This window comes from Chlorocebus sabaeus, chromosome 9, assembly GCF_047675955.1.
Source record: "Chlorocebus sabaeus isolate Y175 chromosome 9, mChlSab1.0.hap1, whole genome shotgun sequence".
Lineage (NCBI taxonomy): Eukaryota > Metazoa > Chordata > Mammalia > Primates > Cercopithecidae > Chlorocebus > Chlorocebus sabaeus.
In genome coordinates, this window is record NC_132912.1 from 78,653,429 (window position 1) to 78,676,778 (window position 23,350).

The window sequence follows — 23,350 nt, forward strand, 5'->3', positions numbered from 1 at the left end:
GAATGATGAATAGATGACTAATAATTAGACCAAGAATAGTTAGCAACCTAATATCCCAAGTAGCTGCTGCTTCTACAGGGTACCAATGAAATAGCCCCTCCACTAGAGTGTCTTAGGAAATGTTCTAAAAGAAATCAAATCAACCTTCAAATGCGCATAGGTGTCTCCAGTAGACTAAGAACAGAGAACTCCAGAGATTTCAGGAAAGTCTGATCGTAAAAGCTGCATGTTTACTTAACCTACCAGGTATAGCTTTGATGTCTGAGTGCTAACACTATAGAGTTAAGACTGTTATTGGGAAGATAAGATAAACACATGAAAAAAAGATACTACATTATATTGGTAGGTATAGAGTAAGGTGATCAATAAGGTGGTAGAGACACTAAATGTGATAAGATAAGAGCTCAATAAAGCAGGGCAATTCCTCTGAGCTGGATGGCTGAGAAGGATTTCAGAGGCTTAAACAAGTCTTAAACGAAAGGCAGAATTCCCACAGGTAAGAGTCCTAGAAAGGCCATTCCAAGAGTAGAAAGGCATGAGCCACTTAAAACACACTGGAGAGTCTGGAAGGCAGGGGACTGAGTATATGTGGTTAAAGAGAAAGAAGATGGGGCAGTTAGACTAGTTAGGCTAGGGTAGAAGGTTTATGAGAGGAGATAAGGTAGGGGATAGGTATCTTAACCTTCTGTGTGCACTTTGAACCAGTGATCCCCCGCTACAAATGTATAAAGAAATAGTCATGGCTATGTGCATAGCTACAAGAGTTTCAAAGGAATCAGAAGGAGCTGAAATGCCTAACAATAATTAAAGTATGAAACACCTCTGTAATGAAATATTCAGCAGTCAAAAAAAAAAAAAAAAACCCCACAAAAAACCAGTATAGGATATTTTGCAACATAGGGGCATATTTATAATACCTCTGTACAAAGTTAAGTGGGGGAAGGTAGATTCCCAAACAGTAGATTTTATTTTTAGGAGGAAAAATAATATCTATATAAATTCTCACTGATACATGCATTCATATACATTGGTACATATACGAATACTAACAGCACTTCTGAGTGGGAGGAAAATAGGTAACTTTAATTTTTCTGCGTTTTGCTTGTCAGTAGTGCCTATATTTTCTAAAACAAACAAGGATAACATTGGTAGTAACAAAAAATAACAATAATGAAAGCTACTTAATGAAAAAGAAGAAAATGGAGGCTGGAAGTTCACTGGATACTCCTGTAACATTTGTATTTTATCCAGTAGGCATGAAGTTTGCAAAGAAACAGGGATCCTAAGTGGAATGCCAATATTTAAAGGTCACAAGTAAAAGATAATAGACATAGTTAAGAATTCAAAAAGCAAGTGGGGCTGTCCAACGAAAGAGAGTTCTAGGCAAGGCACAGGCTCAGGGTTTTAAGGAAGAAAGAAGCAATACCAGTTCATCTAAGCACACCAAATGAAAACACACAGTGAGGCAACTAGGAAAAGCCTGAAATCATCAGCACTATTTGCTCAGCCCCTACTGTGCATGAAGCACTTCACGAAGGCTTTGAAAACCCACTATTATTCCAGTCTGTCCTAAATAAATACATTTATTAAAATAAGCCAGAAGTCCAAACCTCAGCTTTCCTCTGCAGTGACCTGCATAAACTACAGACTTAAACACATAATGTTACAGGAGAAGAGTGAATCTGACATTTAGGAAAGTTAATGTGCTGCAACAGAACTTCAGACTTAAAAGTACTTCAACAGATTAAACAAACTGTTCAAAAGAATCAGTGTCAATACCACCGAGTATTAAGAGTAAATGCCCAAATCAGATACCTGCTCACAGAACGCACGGGCAAAACCACATCAATTTACATGTAGGATATATCTGCTTTGTGTTCCAAGGTGATGCTATCATGCTATCATGACAGCTGTAATAATGGCTCACTGTCAGTAATCATACAGTGGGTAATGAGGTGAGAGGTAGAAGGTAAATAAAAACATTTTAGAGTCATGATAAAATAAAAGCATCATGCACCTCCAACTGAAAGGGGAACTGCTGAATCAAGCCTCATTTTTACTTTATTTTTATTTATTTATTTATTTATTTATTTTTGGAGACAGGGTCTCACTGTGTTGCCCAGACTGGAGTGTAGTGGTATCATCTTAGCTCACCACAACCTTGTTCTACAAACTTCTTTTCAGTTGATGGTCCATTTGGGCATCAGTGACTGTCCTGCCTCAGTCTCCTGAGTAGCTGGGGCTACAGTTGGGCATCACCAAACTCAGCTAATTTTTAAAAATGTTTTGCAGAGACAGGTCTTGCTATGTTGCCCAGGTTCCTCTTGAACTCCTGGCCTCAAGCAATCCTCCCACCTCGGCCTTCCAGAATGTTGGGGTTATAGGTGTGAGCCACTGTCCCCAGCCAGACCTCATTTTAAAAGCACATCTAAGGTACAGAGTCAATGTTGCATTCTCAAAAGATATTTAAAAGACTGTGGTGGTCGGAGCCAGGCGTGGTGGCTCACACCTATAATCCCAGCACTTTGGGAAGCCAAGGCGGGCAGATCACGAGGTCAGGAGTTCAAGATCAGCCTGGCCAACATGGTGAAACCCTGTCTCTACTAAAAATACAAAAATTAGCTGGGCGTGGTGGCACATGTCTATAATCCTAGCTACTTGGGAGGCTGAGGCAGGAGAATCACTTCAACCCGGGAGGTGGAGGTTGCAGTCAGCCGAGATCACACCACTGAACTCCTACCTGGGCAACAGAGTGAACTTCTGTCTCAAAAAAGAAAAACAAAAAAACAACATGGTGGATCAGTTGGGTTTGTCCTTCACAATAGACCCACTTATATCACCAAATGCAAACAGAATTACTGGTCCAAGTTTGGCAATCTGTCAGTGATAATGAAAATTCATGACCTTATATAAAGCCAAGGCTGCATAAGACTTGCTTCCAGCCAATCCAAGGTACACAGCAAGAAACTAAAGGCATAGCAAGGAATAGGACCACAACAGAATTTATTCTTTCATCTTTTGATCATCTTCTCATCAGATGGCGATCTCCACAGACAGTTCTTTGGGAAATTAACATTTCAAATTAATGAAGCTAAAACAAAATTATGAATTGGCTGTCTTATCCATCACAGTCTTTTTTGTGGGGGCATGGGGGGGTGGCGGACAAAGTTTCACTCTTGTTGCCCAGGCTGGAGTGCAATGGCACAATCTCGACTCACTGAAACCTCCGCCTCCCCGGTTCAAGTGATTCTCCTGCCTCGGCCTCCCAAGTAGCTGGGATTATGGATGTGTGCTACCATGTCCGTCTAATTTTGTATTTTTAGTAGGAATGGGGATTTACTATATTGGTCAGGCTGAACTCAAACTCCTGACCTTAAGTGGTCCACCTGTCTTGGCCTCCCAAAGTGCTGGGATTATAGGCATGAGGCATCGTGCCCAGCCTCTATCACAGTCTTTTATCATAGATATGGCTGTAAAAAAGCAAAATGCCAGAAAATAAAAGACAAAACAAAACAAAACAAAACAAGAACAGCTTAAGTCCAGGAGAACAACATGATTAAACTATCACATACGATAATTTAGGGAAGACTTGTCAGTTTCTTTATTATTTGGTTGGAATAGCTTAAACAAACTCTCAGACACCAAGCTGGTCTTCAACTGTAGACCGTTATTGAGGCAAAAAATCAATTTGGGCAAGTCCTATCCTAAATGCTAGAGTAAACAACTACAGGAACTACAGAAGCTCAGAAGGCACAACATTGATCTTGAGCCACAGTAGCTGCCATATTAACAATGATGTTCATTAGATACTAGTCTACACTTAATATTACTGTGTATAAAAACAAAAAAACAGGTACCTAAACTTCAGGGAGTGTCGTGGCAGAATATTTTCCCCTTTTTGCTCTTACGTATAGAATGGTCAAGGCCATACAGCTATAGAGAAGAGTCCAGTAGTTTTGCTAATGTCATGTTGTATCTGGAGGACGCCAAGCCAGCTCCCTAGAGTTCTGGCCACGCATAATGGATCACTGGGGCCTTTCTCTAGAATCTACTCTTATTCTGGCTCTAGGATTCTTAGTAAAATTGAGCTCCTGCAATATAAATGAGTTAAATGGTATTAAAAAATCACCTCAGCCGGGCATGGTGGCTCACACCTGTAATCCCAGCACTTTGGGAGGCCAAGGCGGGCAGATCACGAGGTTAGGAGATCAAGGCCATCCTGGCCAACACGGTGAAGCCCCGTCTCTACTAAAATACAAAAAAATTAGCCAGACATGGTGGTGCGTGCCTGTAGTCCTAGCTACTTGGGAGGCTGAGGCAGGGAAATAGCTTGAACCCAGGAGGCGGAGGTTGCAGTGAGCCAACTCCAACCTGGTGACAGAGCAAAACTCCATCTCAAAAAAACCAAAAACAAACAAACAAACAAAATCACCTAAAGTGTATCCTAAGATGAGTAACTGTGATGGTGAGGGATTCTGAAAGCACATCTTAGGGAAGAACTGAAAAGAGAGGACTGAAGACTGTTAGAAGGAAAAAGAGGAGAAAACAAGGTTCATGAAGGCCCCTTCGAGCCTGACAATTCTATAGAGTTTCAGAAAAGTGTGAGTTTACCTTTTTCATACATTGTATCCTAGAGGTAAATACTGGTAGCCTGGATACTAAAAATAGCACAGAAAGTTCCAATTTCACTTTTTTTCTACTTCTGCCCTGACATCTCCAAATGGAAACGTAAGAATAAATTCCAAAATTCTACAAACTTCTTTTCAGTTGATGGTCCATCTTCAGTCTGTCATCAAAAGAAGAAATGAACCTGGAATTCTAAGAATGTTTCGTGGCTGCAGGAAACACTAGAAAATTCTCAGGTCAACAGAAATTCCAAATGAAAGGGTTTTAACTTGGATTGTGCCTTCATGAGTGATGGCAGTATAAGTACCTGGGCAGCAGTATCAATGACCAGCTGTTGATTGGCTCAGACTTGGTTAGATTTCACAAAGACCACTTTTCTAGCAGGAAAAGCTAGGTTGAGTGTAGACAGCATAAATGAATGTTACTTATTTGAGTCACTTTTACTCACTCATTCTTCCACTATTGCGGAGCAATATTCAACTATATGATTAGATGGTCAAGCCAAAATTTAAATTTCAAATGAAATGAATAATGTTATTCCTTATGTGTTACAACTATATGTATTCCTAGTTTCTTAGAAAACATACTGGATTGGACACAGTGGCTCATGCCTGTCATCCCAGCACTTTGGGAGGCCAAGGCGGATGATCACTTGAGTTTACGAGTTTGTGACCAGCCTGGCCAACATCATGAAACCCCATATCTACTGAAAAAATACAAAAATTAGCTGGGCACGGTGGCGGGCACCTGTAATCCCAGCTACTTGCGAGGCTGAGGCAGGAGAATTGCTTGAACCCAGGAAGTGAATGTTGCAGTGAGCCAAGATCGCACCACTGCACTCCAGCCTGGGCATGAGAGAGAGACCCTGCTGTCTCAAAAAAAAAAAAAAAGGAAAGAAGGAAGGAAGGAAGAAAAGAAAGAAGATATACTGGTAATAAGCTGTTTGAAAACTCTGAATGTCTTGGATGCAGATTCTTGTACCCCATTTAAAGGTCCTTTGGTTTGTCATGAGAGGCATGTGGGCACTTGGAGAGTATCTCCTCCAATGTTAATTGTGCTATGATGAAGTTCTTTACAGAATGCATGGTTAACACAACAATATTGTCAGAGAGAAAATCCTTTGGAAAGTATCTTTACAAATCTTTGAAAAGTCTTGTATGTAATCAGTTTCTATGTTGAACTTAAGGATACTATAAAGGCCAATTTTTTTTTTTTGAGACAGAGTCTCACTCTGTTGCCCAAGCTGGAATGCAGTGGTGTGATCTCTGCTCACCACAACCTCCGCCTCCTGGGTTCAAGTGGTTCTCCTGCCTCAGCCTCCCGAGTAGCTGGGACTACAGGCGCATGCCACCATGCCTAGCTAATTTTTATATTTTTAGTAGAGATGGGGTTTCAGTACGTTGTCCAGGCTAGTCTTGAACTCCTGACCTTGTGATCCACCCACCTTGGCCTCCCAAAGTGTTGGGATTACAGACGTGAGCCACTGCGCCTGGCCCAAATTCGTTTTAGTTAGGAGGTTGTTCTGTAAGGGTTCTTGATGATATTCATGAATAGCATAGTGCAACAATATATTATTTAAGAAACTTCTCAAGTTGCAGTGTTAAGAAAAATACTAGAGTTAGGCCAGCAATGCAAGCAACAAATACCTTCAAAAGACTCTTTAATATACATACAAAATTTAAATCTAGAAAGGAAGGAAGGATTGTCCCAGTAAGAAGGATGTCTTCCAATCCTAATAAACTCATTAGCAGTGAAAAGTCTCCATGACAAAATGTCAGCATTTAGCATGCTTTTTACAGACATCTATACTGTTTTCTTCCACAAAAAGTGAGAATCCTTCCCATGCCCACATCTCAGGAAGCTGCCTGACATATCAAACTCAAAAGTGATCTGAAACAACCATTTGCAGTACAAGGCCTCCAGAAGCTCCAAGCAAAAACTACAGCTAATTTTTAACTAAGAGTATTTGAGAGGTCCCATGCAACTGGCCACTTATGGCTCAGCTTATTTTGACAGAATTTTCAAGAGATAAAAGTTTGTAAAATACAAATATATATTAATATATAAATAAATATATAAAATGTTTATGTTATATAATAGATATTACATACATTTATTATTTGAAATAAATATATATTAAAATAATAGTCATATATAATATGTATTTATATGTATACATATAAACAAGCAAAAACCTGAAGGACTTTTACAATAGTTTTCTATTGAGGGGGACAATCATGAGAGTAAGCCCTATTCGAAATCACTAGAATGTGTGTGTGATTAGGGAAATTCAAAATGGACAAATAAGCCAACCTTGTCCCACACGGCTCCCTATCATACAGAACCTGCTTCTGATAATAACTATGTAGTAATAATACCACTTTAGACTTCAATATCACAAATGTTTCCACAGATATTAACTAATTTGTTCTCAGTTGGTCTTCTCAAAAATCCAACGAGAAACAGCCAGGTACACATTATTGCCCATTTTAGACAAAAGAAAGCTGAATGTATAAACAATATATCATTTAAGAAACTTCTCAAGTTGCAGTGTTATGGAAAATGGCAGAGTGAAACCAGCAATCCAAGGTAAAATATAAACGACAAATACCTTCCAAAGACTCTTTAATATACACATAAAATTTAAATCTACTTTGAGCCATTTGGTTGAACAGTTGCATTCTTTTCAAGTTACTTTAGAGTTGTATAATAATATTTTACTTTATCTCTGCAGCAATGATCTGAGTACAGATATTTTATTTTTTACCTTTGAAAATCTCATTGTATTTTATCATTTTTTGTGGTTGAGAATTAAGAATTCATTGCTCTCATTAATATAATAAAAGTCATTTTTCTTCACTGAAAAAACAAACAAAAATATACACATAAAATGTAAATCTAGAAAGGAAGGAAGGATTGTTCCAGTAAGAAGCATGTCTTCAAATCCTAATAAATTCATGAGAGCACTCAGGTGAAAAATCATACAGTGACTCTTCCAGTGGTGACAGATCTACAGGTAGAGCCAAGATTCTCCTGACAGCCCACCCTCTGCTCTTTTAACCCCACCATGCTGTTGATTCCCAAAAAGTACAGTGAAAGTCCCAGCAACAGAAGAAAGGGGGAAGCTACTCTTTCTCAATTTGAAGGGACAGATTTAGAAACAGAAATTGAACTGAGGGAACCCCCATCATTAAATTCAGCCAGACCCCCACACATAATCTTTGGGTCTTTTTTCTCAATTTCAGATCAGACTCCTCTATCTTTTCTTTCTTTTTCTAAAGACACATTTGGAGATGAAACCATTCATAACTGCCCATCCACAGACAGTTTGTGGCAGCATAATTGACAATGAGTCTGCTGCAAAAAAATGAAAATGCTGTTTTAATAACCTTGGCCTAAAATACATTCTGTTGTATGCCTCAAAGGGCTTCAATAAAAAGTCAACCTGTAGAGACATATTTTCTTGGCTTAAACAACAATCCAAAGCATATAAATGTAGTCCAACTATAATGACATATTTATAGGCCAATAAAGCTTACACTGCAGCTTTCATACTTCACTTAAAGGAACTCTGTAAGAATCAGTGTTACATAAAATAATTTGATTTTTTTTCAAACTATAGCCCAAGGAATAAAAAATGCAAGTTTGCTATGTTTAACTGATAGTGTTTATATTCTTTACTTGCTAAAAATTTTGTAAAACGAAATAATTCTTCATTTGACTACTTTCAACTGCCATACCAAATATGGGTATCAAGTCCACTTTATTATAAAAGCTAAGTACTGTAATTCTAAAGACAAAAATAAATAACTAGAGGCTTGTGTGGTGAATGATTTAATCAACCCAATTCTTCTGGAAAAACAGGTTCTTGTGTTCATTATGCTTATGAATAATACATTCCTTAACCCTCCTATTTTAACATAGTTATTTTTCTTTTTTTTTTTAATAAACTTCAGTATGAAACAGTCTGAAAGAAGGTAAAATATCTCACTGAGTAAAGTCATAATTTGCATTGGTTTCATATTGAACTTTCTTTCTTTGAAAAGGACAAAGAGGAGGGAAGAGAATGAATGCACTTTACCACATCTCAGAAGTGTTTTTTAAGATTATTAGTTTTTCCACTATCCAGATCTGTAGTTTTAGTCATCAACCATTAAGAGTCTTAAAACGAAAACTCTAGAGAGTTTTAAAAAGCAGAAAGATGACATCCTCAAATATTGTCTAAATGTGCTCCCTCAAGGGGGAAGGGGATAAAAAAAATGAAAGAGTTGTGATTTGAATCAGAGCATTTATTGGAAGCTGCCATGTGGGGCAGAGTTTCTCTTTGTGGAGTATTAATTTGTTGGCAGACACACATTTGTGAGAACATTCTTGTTTTTTTTTTACTATTCAGAGAGAGACAGGAAGTGACACAAACTGGGATTAAAGGGAACTTATTCTACCTAAACACTGAGCAAGAAAAGTTCTTTAATGAGCTTTTATATTTTAAAATCCCTTCTCTAAGAACCAATCTAATTATTTTGTTATTATTGATGTTTTAACACTATGAAGTAACTCCGTTAAAAAACAATAACATGTTGGAGTTTTACTTTATCCATAGAAAGGTGAGATCTTTCCGTTCTTTGCTTACTTCCACCAGAAAAAAGGGGGGGGTCTCAAATAATCTCACAGTTCATCTTCTTTCTTTGGTAAGAACAATGAGGAGTTGGAAGGGTTCTACAGAAGGAAAAACCTAATAAGTGTGTGAATTTCCATTAACAATGTGGTATTGGAGGTGGTTTCAGTGTGACCAACAGAAAAGGAGATAAGAAAACCACTGTGGAGAAAGAAAAGTACAGACAACAAATATTTTGATGTTATAGACAGAGAAAGGAAGAGGCTGAAGAGAAAGTTGTGGGGAAAGGAATGTGTAAAGAAAATGACACCCCCTATCTCTTCAATATAAATCCTGACAATGTAGACTTACCAACCTTAGATCAGGCAGATAATGGAAACTCATTACATTAAGGAAAGTTTTTGTTTCTCTTTCCACATTATTACAACACAGTGTGCATTCCAATTACAAAAGCTATTTGTCTCAAATTCCTCACAGTTCATAGCAACTGAGTAGAATTTCAAGGCCCTAAATTCTATCCTTAAAGGGGTATTTTACATTAAACATTTTTTAAGTACATGGTGTTTCTTGTTCCCCAGGGGAGAGCCTCCCCATCAACTCTCCTGTTGATTATTTTCCCTTCCTCAGCACTGATCATAAAGCTGTCTCCAAAATGAGACCAAAACAAACAAACAAACAAAATCAGAGTCAATTTAAGAACCCCGCTTTTTTAGATAGAGTCTCGCTGTTGTCGCCTGGACTGCAGTGCAATGGTGCGATGATTTCGTCTCAATGCAACCTCTGCCTCCCAGGTTCTAGCAATTCTCCTGCCTCAGCCTCCCAGGTAGCTGAGATTACAGGCCCCTGCCACCATGCGCGACCAATTTTTGTATTTTTAGTAGAGAAGGGGTTTCACCACGTTGGCCAGGCTGGTCTCGAACTCCTGACCTCAGATGATCCACCCGCCTCAGCCTCCCAAAGTGCTGGGATTACAGGCGTGAGCCACCGCACCAGTCTTGGAACCTTTTTATCAACACACATTCCTTGGCCTTTCCTTAGTCCTACTGAATGAAGAATCTAGAGAAGCTGGACTCAGTAATCAGTACTGGTTTTTAAATTTCTTTCATGAGTCTAATGAGCAACTAGATTTAAAAACCACTCATCTAGATTTTCCAGGTCAAACCACCTGCAAGTACTGTGAATATTCACTATAAACCAATTTCTTCTGGAATCAATTGCAAAAAGGTAGAATATGGACCTTCTTTTTTTTAGAATCCAGGAGGATCAACCTCTTAATTCTTCGGGTAGAATTAAGAAGTTAGACTTATTTTCCTGTTCATTAAGAAATTATCCATTTTAAACACAATTTTAAACATAAACCTTGCTATAAATACTCTTGTTTATATGTGTGACATCAAGCTTAACCATCTACACATCCTTTTGTCCCCTGTGGGTTTCCTGTTTAATTTTTTATTAGTAACAGTATATTCCATAACACACACAAAAAATTAAACAAACAAAAGAAAGGTTTTAATGTTAAGGAAAACATAAGACAATGGCAATACAACTTGGATCATACATTAGGAAAGTAACACAACAGATGTATTATTCAGCATTATCGCAAGTCATAAGACTAGTCATTGTGTGTTCACAAAACTGGGGGGGTGTAACAGTATATATAGGAAGACTATTAAAAAACTCTTTGGCTTTAGAAGGAAAACCACTAGCTTAATAATTTTCTCTAAATGTGCACGTGACAATCAGGCTGCCATATCCAAAATGTTCCCGTCTGACATCAACCAAAAGATGCCAGGAAACTGTTGATAGTTAAACTCAAACTGCAAGAAAATATTAATGCTATTCCCAAAACACAGCACAGCTCATCACAAACCAGAGTCACATGAAAGCCACAGTCAGTTACTGGTGCTATTCAGTCTCTTTATGCCAATTAAAATAAATTGCCTAGGTTTGTTGTAATAGTTAACTTCTGGGTTTAAAAAAAAAAAAAACAGGAAGCTGTCACATTAAGGCATAAAATAGGACTGCAAAAATCAGCATTGTGCGCAAATGAAAGAAAAAGATGCCTTAATATGTTAAAGCGCAGTTCCTCTTTGCCTAAAGAGGAAATAACTAGTCTAAATCAGAGGTCAACAATTTTCGTCTTGAGCAATGCTAGGAGAGTAAATCAGTGAATGACATGGGAATACAAACAGAAGGGAAAAAAAGCAACGAAAGGACACAAAATGTCACTGGAGAAGAAAGTGTTAAGAAAAAGCAATATAATTAATTATGAAGCCCCTCGTTTATGCCAGTCAATGTGCTCTACCCTTTCTATCTCACATCTCACAATAACCCTGCAAAGTTCCCCTATTTTTTAGATGGGGAAACTGAGGCTTATAAGTTAAATTATTTGCCTTAGGCCACACAGCTAAGTAAGCAGCAGAGTTAGTATGCAAACACCAACCAGCGTAACTACTCCACAGTCCAAGTTCTCCTTTAAACTTACAGTGGAAGAGGGAAGGAAGCAAAAAAAAAAAAAAAAACCAAAAACAAAAAACCATATATATATATATAAAAGCAAAAAAATATATATATATATATTGATGGTACCACTGAACGCTAAAGGATCAAGCAAACCTATGCCATTGGTTGCCAACCAGTGGATCCCCTGGCTTGACATTGTTTTCTTGCTCCACATTGAGGAAGTCATCTCTTTTCCTCAGTTTGTTTTCCACTCAATGTAAAACATGAAATTGGGACATGGTGTTAATAGATGTCATACTACATACTTATAGCAAGTATATAAACTCTCTATTAATTAAATTTCAGGTGCTATAATCAAATCGTCTTCCTTGACATCACACTGAAAGTTGTTCAGAACCACTGTATCACCCCAGAGCAAGGATCCACACATAAATGGTCCTGTGATCCAACAGGTAACACTCATTCCTTACCCATCCAGTCATTTCTCCATCCATATTCTTAGGCCCCTTTGAGGTTAAAGAAATTTTAAATATATTTATATATAAATGATAGTGTTTCCAGAAAAATCTACAACCGAAAAGTTACTATATACGCCCACACATTAGATTTAAAAGTACGAGTCATATTTACCCAGGTCTGCCTTCTCCTTGAGAACATCTTTGAAGTTGAGTCCACTGTTTAGGGTTGACTGCCTGTACTTCAGCAGAGCTTCCTTCTGTCCATTCCTTCCCAAGGCCTCAGTTTTCACGGGTCCAGCGTGGAGGCCACATCTCCACTTGGAGAAATCAGAATGTACCCACTTGACCAGGTCTTCAAGCTTCACAATCACCTTTTCGGAAACAGCAATGACTTCATCCTACAAGAGGTGGTTGGGGAAGAACAAAAAACGGTTATTTATAGGTTTAAGGGAAGTGATCCACTCTCCACAAGGCCCACCTGAAATGCCATATGAGTGGTTTACCCTAATGCAAGGAGACTGTGTGCAGTTTGGTGACACAGAATCTTTAGTAACTCACTTCATTTCAATGGTTTTTCACTGCTAGTTGTTTAGTTAAGGAATAAGTTTTGTATTTGTTACACAATTAGAAAGTATCCCAAAATAGGACAGTAATTCTAATAGCCATTTTTAATGTTGGTTGCCCAAGCTCACACTCTATCTAGCTGACCACTTGGGTGAAAGCTAGTTTTTAAGTGTAATTAATTGCAAATGTAAAAAGTGAAAGCTAGATGACTAATGGTGAGCCTGTCTCTACATAAATGGTCTAAGTAAATCTAGGATTCTTGGAACTCTGACTCACCCCCGAATTCCTATGTTTATGGTACATTTTCCCTTGGCTTATACACAAATATTGAATTTAACTTTTGTCCTAAAAATTAAAGAAAACTGTGATGTAATCCCAAAAGAAATACTTCATAAATGTTATGTGCTTCCCACTGAAAGAAACTTACACATTCTCATGTTTCTGAAAAACTTTGTAAGCTGAGAAATGAACCGATTTTTTCTTTTAATACATATGGGGTAGAGGGTGAGAGGGTGAGTGAGGAAAAAGTCTTTGAATCTAAGAAAAGTAGTTGAAATGTAAGTTTCTCCTCTGGATCATAAATTTGAATGTTAAGTATCTTTAATTGCTTCTAGGAAACAACCAACTTTTCTGACTCAGAATTAATCCAGCCAGATATTTAATAGACATCCACACATGGAACAAAGGGAGGCCCCTTCACCCGAAGATTCTTTGGAAAAGGCTCAAGAAGATCATCTCACTGGGTTTTAAGTTATTTAAGCATTGACATTTCAACTTGAACTGACTTCTTTCATTTTTTTTAGTTCACATTTCTGAAGAAAGCTTAGTTGTGAAAACCCCTAAGCTTACAAAATCTTAGAAATATTTTTGACAAACAACAACAGGAAGATGTTTCAAAGCTATTAAACAAAAGGAATTCACAACTGATTTTGGTTAATTTTGCTGTTAAACAGGACTTTTTCCTCCTCCCCAAACATGACTTTTTCTTCCTCCTCTTGCCCCACCGACACACACACACACACACACATACACACACACTTCTCTAATTCGAACAAAAAAAGGTTATTAGGATAAGCTTCACATAATAAGAAGCCCTGGGTTGAGGGTTTTTTTTTTTTTTTTTTTTTTTTTTATGTTTTAAGGTAGAATCTAAAATTTCAATTTTCCTCCCTGAGTTCCAAGCTGCTTCTGAGAAGCAAGTCTGTTAGGCAGCAGCAGAGTAACAAATACTCTATCAAAAATGAAAAGTAAAACTTCAGTAATGGAATCTTTTCCCTTATCATGATTAAACATGAACTACCACTAAACGGGAGACAAAGTGGGAAACTGTGTTTTTATCCTCTGTTCAAGAAAAAATTTGAGTACTTTATAAACAATGGGGCCCATTACAAAGTACCATTTCAATGGATGATTTCCCTCAGATTCACCACACCATCCCCTTGAAATAAAAGATCTGTAGTTGTCATGCATTTTATAGCTATTTTCATGGTGATTATTAAATGTCAGAATAAAGTCAGGCTAGATATTGTTTCAAAGCATATGGGAACAGCTTCTGGACAGGGCACACCAGAAATCAAGTTTAGAATGTACTGGAAAATAATTAGGTGTATCAGTCTCAACATTAGTAAAGAGAGAATTTGGCAACATTTTGACTACATACGGTTTCCCAGAAGAGACAAGTTTGTAGATGAGTGTTATTTTCAAATAGCTCTCTGATCAAATGATTATCATTTCAATTACTAGTTGCTTCAGATCTTTTCCAAGAAATGGCATGACTATCTTTGGATGGCTTACAACACCCTCCAAAGAAATAATTTATTAACCAAGAGAAAATACTATCCTTATGATGTCATTAATGAATAAACCCATCTTTTATGATTCAGTCTATAGGTTTTATCCTCCCTTTTTCTTCCTCTCTCAAACAGATCTTTCATGAATATACACACACACACATAAAAACAAATGCAGGAATTCACATAAACATGTATAAGCCATAAACCCAAGTTTGGCTTAATTGTGAAACCACCAGTATGTTTTACTGTGGATTCACAGAGAAACTGGCCCTGCAACATTGTCGAACGCCATGGAAGGAAATCTGATAAGGAGAGGAGGGGGGAGCAACAAGCCAACACCCCCCTCCCACCACAAGAAAACAAAAACTAGCCAACATATATATAGAAAATGTCTCAGGAAACATTACTTTGCGCACACAATGGCATAAATCACATGTTCGCATTTACTATTCTGAGCAAGTGCTGACTAAAGTTCCTAATACTCACCATTCTTGGGCAAGTCTCTATGTCTAAGAAAAGAATTTCAATAAGCTCATCTCATGATTACATTAGCTCTCTGCAAACTGAGAATTAGCACTGGATAAATATTGCTGATTTACTCTAATACAACACAAAAGGAACACAAAGAAATACACTTTGTTATTCTATGAATGTACCTTGGCTTTTCAATTAACCCAGCTCTTAATCAATATTTATGTAGGCTGTGTTGAGCCACGTTCTAAGTCCTTATCCCCTTTCGTCACTGTTTTAAACTGCCTATTTCTGTAATTTGGATTTAGTTTCTACCGTTGTACAAAAACAGCTCATTTAATCACAAATCCTCTAAGTCAAGAGGAGCTCATCCAGTCAAGAAGTCACAAAGCAGTCAGCCCATGTGCATGGCGGGCCCTTCCAAGTGTTCTAAAACTTGGGAAACTTTACACAAAAATACCCAGACCTCAATCTTCTCTCATCAAATAAAATAAAGGCCAAAAAAATAAAAATAAAAAACAGTTGAAACTGATAGAAGCTGCCTTCTTCAGATAAGATGTAAAATCCCCACCACTCCCTATTGCATTGCATTCAGTCTAGTTTCCCCTTAACTATCTGGCCCCCGTGGGCACCAGACATTTAATCTTGTAACATTGATTTAGTTCACCTTTCTCATTTTACTGATGGGGACAGTGAGGTTCAGTGACATGTCTAAGAACCAACTGATGGCAGGACTTCAACAAAGATCTAGGTTTCCCATGTGCCAAGACAGCATCTTGGACTCTGCAGCCAGATTGCTTGGATTCAAATTCCAGCTCCGGAATTTACTTGTTGTGGAACACTGAGCAACTTCTTCAACCTCCTTGTTCTTCAAAGTTTTTTTTTTTTTCTTTTTTCTTTTTTGTAGAAAGACAGTATAATAATTCTGTTTGCCTTGTACAGCGGTAATTGCCAGGACTCAATGGGTTGATACAAATGAAGTAGCATGTTAGAATTAGCTATCATGATCATTGTTGTTTCTTCTCTACATTAGTGTTTTCCAAACCGTGGCATGCAGAGACGATTTTAGATGGTTCAGAGGTAAACTTTCAATTTAATTTAATTTAATTTAATTTAATTAATTAATTTATTTATTTGAGACGGAGTCTCACTCTGTCGCCCAGGCTAGAGTGTAGTGGTGCAATCTTGCCTCACTGCAACCTCTGCCTCTCGGGTTCAAGCGATTCTCCTGTCTCAGCCTCCTGAGTAGCTGGGATTACAGGTGCCCGCCATCACACCTGGCTAATTTTTGTACTTTTAGTAGAGATGGGGTTTCACCATGTTGGCCAGGTTGGTCTCGAACTCCTGACCTCTGGTGATCCACCCGCCTCAGCCTCCCAAGGCGCTGGGATTACAGGCGTGAGCCACCGCACCTGGCCCAGAAATAAACTTTTAAAATGTATATTAAGTTTCTCATTGCTTATTTGTTTTGTATTTACTAATTATGGGAAGGTGGTACTGGTTTTCTATTTATAGGAGATATAGCAAGTTTCCTCTTTAAATAAATTTAAGTTTTAAAAAAGGGCCAATTTGAACATAGGCATTAAGTAAACACAGGGAACATGTGGATATAGCTAGGAAAATAAAAGTCAAGATGCTATGAAAATAAAATTTGGAACAATGTGTTATATCATTGGTTTTCAAAGTGGGTTCAGAAACCCTTGGGAATCCCTGAGACCATTTCAGATGCTCCACAGGGTCAAAACAATGATCCTAAAACTACTAAGACATTACTGGCTTTTTTCACTCTCAGCCTCTTTCAAGTGTATATATAGTAGGGTTTTCCAGAAATGATGTGACATGTGATATCACAACAGAGTGAATGCAGAAGGAGATATGAGAACTCAGCTCTCTATATAAAGCTAGACAGTAAAGAGATTTACAAAAAATGTAAAACAATGCCACTGTTCTAATTTTTTGTTGTTTTTGAAAATATGGTTAACTTTCATAAAAAGTGTGCTACATTTACATAATGAGTTTATATTGCTATTTAATTTTATTTTTAAATTAACTTACAGTAAAATTTCCTTTTTTGCTGTACAGTTCTGCAAATTTTAACACATGGATAGACTCATATAACTACCATGACTCTATTGTCAGGATACAGACTAGTCCATCACCCTCAAAAATCCCTCATATTAAGTATTAGTAGTCACCCTCTCCCTCCACTCCCCACCAGCTCCCGGCAACTACTGATTTGTTCTTGCTAAAGGTTTTTCTTTCCTAAAATGTCATATAAATTGAATCATACAGTACAATCAGGCTGCTTTAAGAAGCAGCCTCAAAGAATAATGCCTTTGAGATCCATCCATCCATGTGGCTGCATGTATCAATAGCTTATTCCTTTCTGCAGAGTTCTTATGTATCCATGGTATGGTTGTGTCCCAAAGTTTGTTTATCCACGCACTGACTGAGGGACATCTGGGTTGTTTCAGTTTTGGTGATTACAAACAGAGCTGCTATAAATTTCCATGTACGGGCATACCTCTTTTTATTGTGCTTCACTTTACTGCACTTCACAGATACTGCATTTTTTACAAATTGAAGGTTTGTGGGAAGCAAGTTTTGCCAAGCAAGCCTATCGGTCCCATTTTTCCAACAGGAGGTGCTCTCGGTCCCATTTTTCCAACAGGAGGTGCTCACTTTGTGTCTCCAGGTCACATTTTGGTAATTCTTGTGATACTTCAACACTTGTCATTACTGTTTTATCTAGTATGGTGATCTGTAATCTTTTTTTTTTTTTTTTTTTGAATTGAAGTCTCTCTCTGTTTCCCAGGCTGGAGTGCAATGACACGATCTTGGCTCACTGCAAGCTCCGCCTCCCAGATTCAAGCTATTCTCCTGCCTCAGCCTCCTGAGTAGCTGGGATTACCGGCATGTGCCACCACGCCCAGCTAATTTTTGTATTTTTCGTAGAGACGGGGTTTCACCATGTTGGTCAGGCTGGTCTCGGACTCCTGACCTCGTGATCCGCCCGCCTCAGCCTCCCAAAGTGCTGGGATTACAGGCATGAGCCACCGCACCCGGCCGATCATTGTTCTTTAATGTTACTATTGTAATCGTTTGGAGATGCCACAAACCATGCTGATATAAGGTGGCAAACTTCATTGACAACTCTTTTGTGTTCCGACTGCTCCACTGACCTGCCTTTTCCCCAGTCTATCTCCCTCTCCCCGGGCCTACCTATTCCATAAGACTCAACAATAATGGGCTAATTAATAACTCAACAATGGCCTCTAAGTGTTCAAGTGAAAGTAGGAGTCCCATGCCTCTTCCTTTAAATCAAAAGCTAGAAATAATTAAGCTTAGTGAGAAAGGCATGTCAAATGCCGAGAGAGGCTGAAAGCTAGGCCTCTTGCACCAGTTAACCATGTTGTGAATGTAAAGGAAAAGCTCTTAAAGCAAATTCAAAGCACTACTCCAATGAACACACAAATGATAAGAAGGCAAAACAGACTTACTGCTGATATGGAGAAAGTTTTAGTGGTCTGGGTAGAAAGATCAAACAAGCCACAATATTCCCTTAAACCAAAGCCTAATCCAGAGTAGGGTCCTAACTCTCTTCAATTCTATAAAAGCTAAAAGAGGTGAGGAAGCTGCAAAAGAAAAGTTGGAAGCTAACAGAGGTTGATTCATGAGGTTTAAGGAAAGAAGCTGCCTCTGTAACTTTCAAGTATAAGGTAAAGTAGGAAATGCTGATGTAGAAATTGCAGCAAGTTTTCCAGAAGATCTAGCTAAGATAATTGAAGGTAGCTACATTAAAACAATAGATTTTCAGTAGAAGATGAAGCAGCCTTATATTGGGGAAAAAAATACCATCTAGGACTTTCATAGATAGTGACATGTCAATGCCCAGCCTCAAAGCTTCAGAGGACAGGCTGATTCTTCTGTTAGGGGCTAATGCAGCTGGTGATTTTAAGTTGAAGCCAATGCTCATTTACCATTCTGAAAATCCTAGGGCCTTTCAGAATTATGCTAAATCTATGCTGCCTGTGCTCTATAAATGAAAAAACAAAGTTGGGTTGAGAGCACATCTGTTTACAGCAGGGTTTACTGAATATTTTAAGCCCACTGTTGAGACCTATTGCTCAGAATAAGAGATTTCTTTAAAAATATGACTGCTTATTGACAATGCACCTGGTCATCCAAGGCTCTGATGGAGATGTACAAAGAGATGAATGTTGTTTTTATGCCTGCTAACACAACATCTACTCTGCAGTCCATGGATCAAGGAGTAATTTTGACTTTCAAGTCTCATTATATAAGAAATAAACGTTATGAAGCTATAGCTGCCATAGTGATTCCTCCGATAGATCTAGGCAAAGTAAACTGAAAACCTTCTAGAAAGGATTCACTATTTTAGATGTCATTAAGTACATTCAGATTCATGAAAGTGGGTCAAAACATCAATATTAACAGAAGTTTGGAAGAAATTGATTCTAACCCTCATAGGTGACGACTTTCAGGAATTCAAGATTTCAGTGGAAGAAGTAACTGCAGATGTGGTGGAAACAGCAAGATAACTAGAATTAGAAGGGGAGCCCAAAGATGTGAATGAATTGCTGCAGTCTCATGACAAAACTTGAACAGATGAAGAGGAGTTACTGCTTATGAACGAGTAAAGAAAGGAGTTTCTAGAGATGAAATCTACTCTGGGTGAAGACGCTGTCAACATTGCTTTTTGTTTTGTTTTGATTTTGTTCTTTTGAGTTGCGGTCTGGCTCTGTTGGCCAGGTTGGAGTGCATTGGCACCATACGGCACTTCAGCCTCCCGAATAGCTGGGACTACAGGTCTGGCTAAATTTTAAAATATTTTTTTAGAGAGGAGTTTCACTATGTTGCTTAGGTTGCTCTCAAACTCCTGGCCTCAAGCAATCCTCTTTCCTTATCCTTCCGAAGTGCTGGGATTTGCGAACATTGCTGAAATGATCACAAAACATTCAGAATATTACATCAAGTTAGTTGATAAAGCAGTGGCAGGGCTTGAGAGGGCTGACTCCAATTTTGAAAGAAATTCTACCTGTGGGTAAAATGCAACCAAGCAGCACTGCATACTACAGCGTAATCTTTCGTGAAAGGAAGTGTCAACCAATGCATGGCATTTTAAGAAATTGTGAGTTTGAGACCAGCCTGGGCAACATGGCGAAACCGTGTCTCAACAACAACAAAAATCAGCCAGGTGTGGTGGCACACGCCCATGGTTCCAGCTACTCAGGGGCTGAGGGGGAAGGATCACTTGAGCCTGGGAGGTCGAGGTCGCAGTGAACCATTATTGCACCAGCAGCCACCACCCTGATCAGTCAGCTGTCATCAACATTAAGCCCAGATCTTCCACAAGCAAAAAAAAATTACAACTTGCTGAAGACTCAGACTTTAGCATTTATTGGCAATAAGGTATTTTTAAATTATGGTATGTACTTTGTTTTTTTAGACATATTGCTAACGCACACTTAACAGACTACAGTATGGTATAAATGATAAACGTAACTTTTATATGCACTAGGAAACCAAAAATGTCATGTGACTAGCTTTATTGCGATATTTGTTTTCTTGCAGTGGTCTGAAACCAAACCTGCATTATCTCCAAGGTATGCCCGCACAGGTTTTTGTGTGAACCCATATTTTCAATTCTCTAGAGTAAACACCTAGGAGATGGATTGCTGAGTCATAGGGTAAGTATATATGTAATTTCTCTACCGACTTCCCAATTGCTTTCCAGAGTGGTTGTACCATTTTACATTCCCAACAGCAATGTATGAGAGTTCCAGTTGCCCTCCATCCTTGCCAGGACTTGACACTATCGCTGTTGATTATTAATAATTATTATCCTAATATGTATGTGGTAGTTTCTCATCATGTTTTAAATGGTCATCTCTCTAATGACTGACGATGTCAAACATCTTCTTCAGGTGCTAATTTGCCAACTGCATGTTCCTTTTGGTGAAATGTGTGTTTAAGTCTTTTGCCCATTTTAAAAATTGGGTTGTTTTCTTGCTCTTGAGTTTTGAGAGTTCTTTTAACTTTTTGTCAAATATATAGTTTGAAACCCCTTTCTCCTACTTTGTAGCTTGTTTTAAAATTCTTGTAACAGTGTCTTTCACAACGCAAAGGTTTTATATTTTGATTAAGTCCAGTTAGTTTTTTTTCTTTTATGGATTGCGGCTTGCCATTATATTATGAACTTTTTGCCTATTCCAGGTATAATGAATTTCTCCTATGTTCTCTTCTAAAAGTTTTATAGGTTTACATTTTACTTTTAGAAGTATGATCCATTTTCACTTAATTGTGTATAAGTTATGAGGTTCAGCTTGATGTATTTTTGTGCATGTATATGTCATAATTTTTAAATGAATTAATAGATGTTTTAAAATTATTTCTCAGTTGTAATTCCTACTGTAGCAAATATCAATAGGTATAACCCACATAAACAAAAGCTCTTTGTGGCCCTCAATAAGTTGAGTGTTAAGGGTCCTGAGTCCAAAACTTTGAGAGCCATGGTATTGTGTCACTAACCCAAGGCCTTTTCTTATTCTTCAATTTCTTTAACTTCTTTGTAGCATTTGGTAATGAACAACCCTAATTTTGACTTGAAACTCTCCTTCCTATTAAGAACTGTGAAGGGTCTGAGATTTTTACCCTATTTGCAGACTTCCAAGTTCACCTGCCAGTTTCATGGATGCTAGCAGATGCCATAAGACTCCTGGCCAGAGACAAAAAAATGGTTAATTGCTCACAGTAATAGCAATAGTCAATGTACCAACATTTGTGGTGGTTCTTTAGTACTCACTTCCCAAAAGGAGATGCGAAGAGAGATGATGCCTTTTCACACACTGGGGTGCACTACAGGAGAAGAGTTCTGAGTGTAGAGAACCTATACGTTTAATACTGGACAGTAAGCATGCCTGCTCTTGTTCTGAAGAAAAACACTATCTTTGGCTTCCAGTGCTGTTCATTCACTATACAAAGATCTTTGAAAAGACAGTCCGGAACACAGAGAGTCAGTGGCTTTGCTCACAAGATGTGTATATATGCAAGAGACCCTTGGAGAACACCTACCCAACATCTACCACCTCTACATTTCTTTGCTTTATTCAATTTCTCTTCTTCCTCGTTCAGTCTCCCAACTGGGAAAATGTATGAAACATATACTTAGATGCAATCTGGGATGTGGTCTTCTTTCTCTGCATATCATGCCTTAAAGAAATCATTCTCTATGGGGATTCCAATGCTCACCTTTAAAGCCCGTGACTACATTGTACTGTTTGGTTTCAAAAATTCATCCGCAGTCTAGTCCCTTGTTATCAGTTTAGATGCCTCAGAGTCAACTAAAGCTCAGTGGAACTGCACAGCCTTCCCTTTGACTTACTTGTAAGAAAATATCTTGTCTGGCACAAGAAGACCTTAACACTTCCCAACTGTGGCTAACCTCTCCATAATATCTATTCTCCCTTTCTAATAATAAACTGCTAAATTGTTGGGTGGAGAAAAAAGGCATCATTTCTCTGCTTCCTTTTACAGCCAGGTGCAGTCATGTGACCAAATTATGACCACAGGATGTGAGTATTAGTGATGTCCTTCCCGTATGTAGTTCCCTCAAAGGGAATAAGTGTAGTTTTGGACCATACGAATGAGGGCAAATTGCTCAGGAGAAAAAGAAGGAGCCTAGTCCCTAGACAACTTCACAGAGCAAAGCCACCACACTAGCCCTGAGCCATCTACATCTCTACCATGATAAGAGATTTTGAACTCCCAATGTATGTAAGCAACTATAATATATGAGTCTCTGTTACACATAGCTGAACCTATATCCTTACTAATATACCATCCCTCGAGAGAAAGAACATGAACTTTTCTTATCATACCATGTTGTACCCAGTAACAGATCATTGCTAAAGAGAGTTATAATCACTTAGCGTCCCAAGGACAATAAATGCGCAAGTGTAATGTCAGAGGGGTTGGCAGGGAGGGGACAGAACGAGAAAAGGAAAGTGTGGCATACTCACCTTAATCTTCCCTGAACATTCCAGACTTTAAAAATGTACTTTGTAGCATTTGAAATATGATAAATGTTGGGAACACAAAAACAACAATATGAGGTATTAGCTAAATAAACTGTGAAACCAATATACTAGTCCAACTAGTTGAATGAGGGTGGCAAACTTTCATCAAGGCAGAAATTAAAAATGAAAATCTTTTAAGAGTCAACTGTTAGAAAGACTAACTACAACCACTTCAACTTGTGAACTGATGGAACCATTCCTGGCAGGTTCATGAGCCTCTGGTGTGCACAAATGGAGACGGATAAGGGGAAGAATGTGCCA

General features: G+C 38.2%; 1 protein-coding gene across 2 annotated transcripts in view; it reads right to left on the reverse strand.

Annotated features, from left to right (window-relative positions):
• The window catches only part of ARID5B (AT-rich interaction domain 5B), a 192,093-nt gene that overhangs the window by 141,060 nt on the left and 27,683 nt on the right, over positions 1-23,350 (reverse strand). For both annotated transcript variants that reach the window (XM_007963331.3, XM_073019114.1), the window contains one exon: positions 12,335-12,560. In XM_007963331.3, coding sequence (XP_007961522.3) covers positions 12,335-12,560 — 226 coding nt within the window. The remainder of the gene's footprint in view (positions 1-12,334; positions 12,561-23,350) is intronic.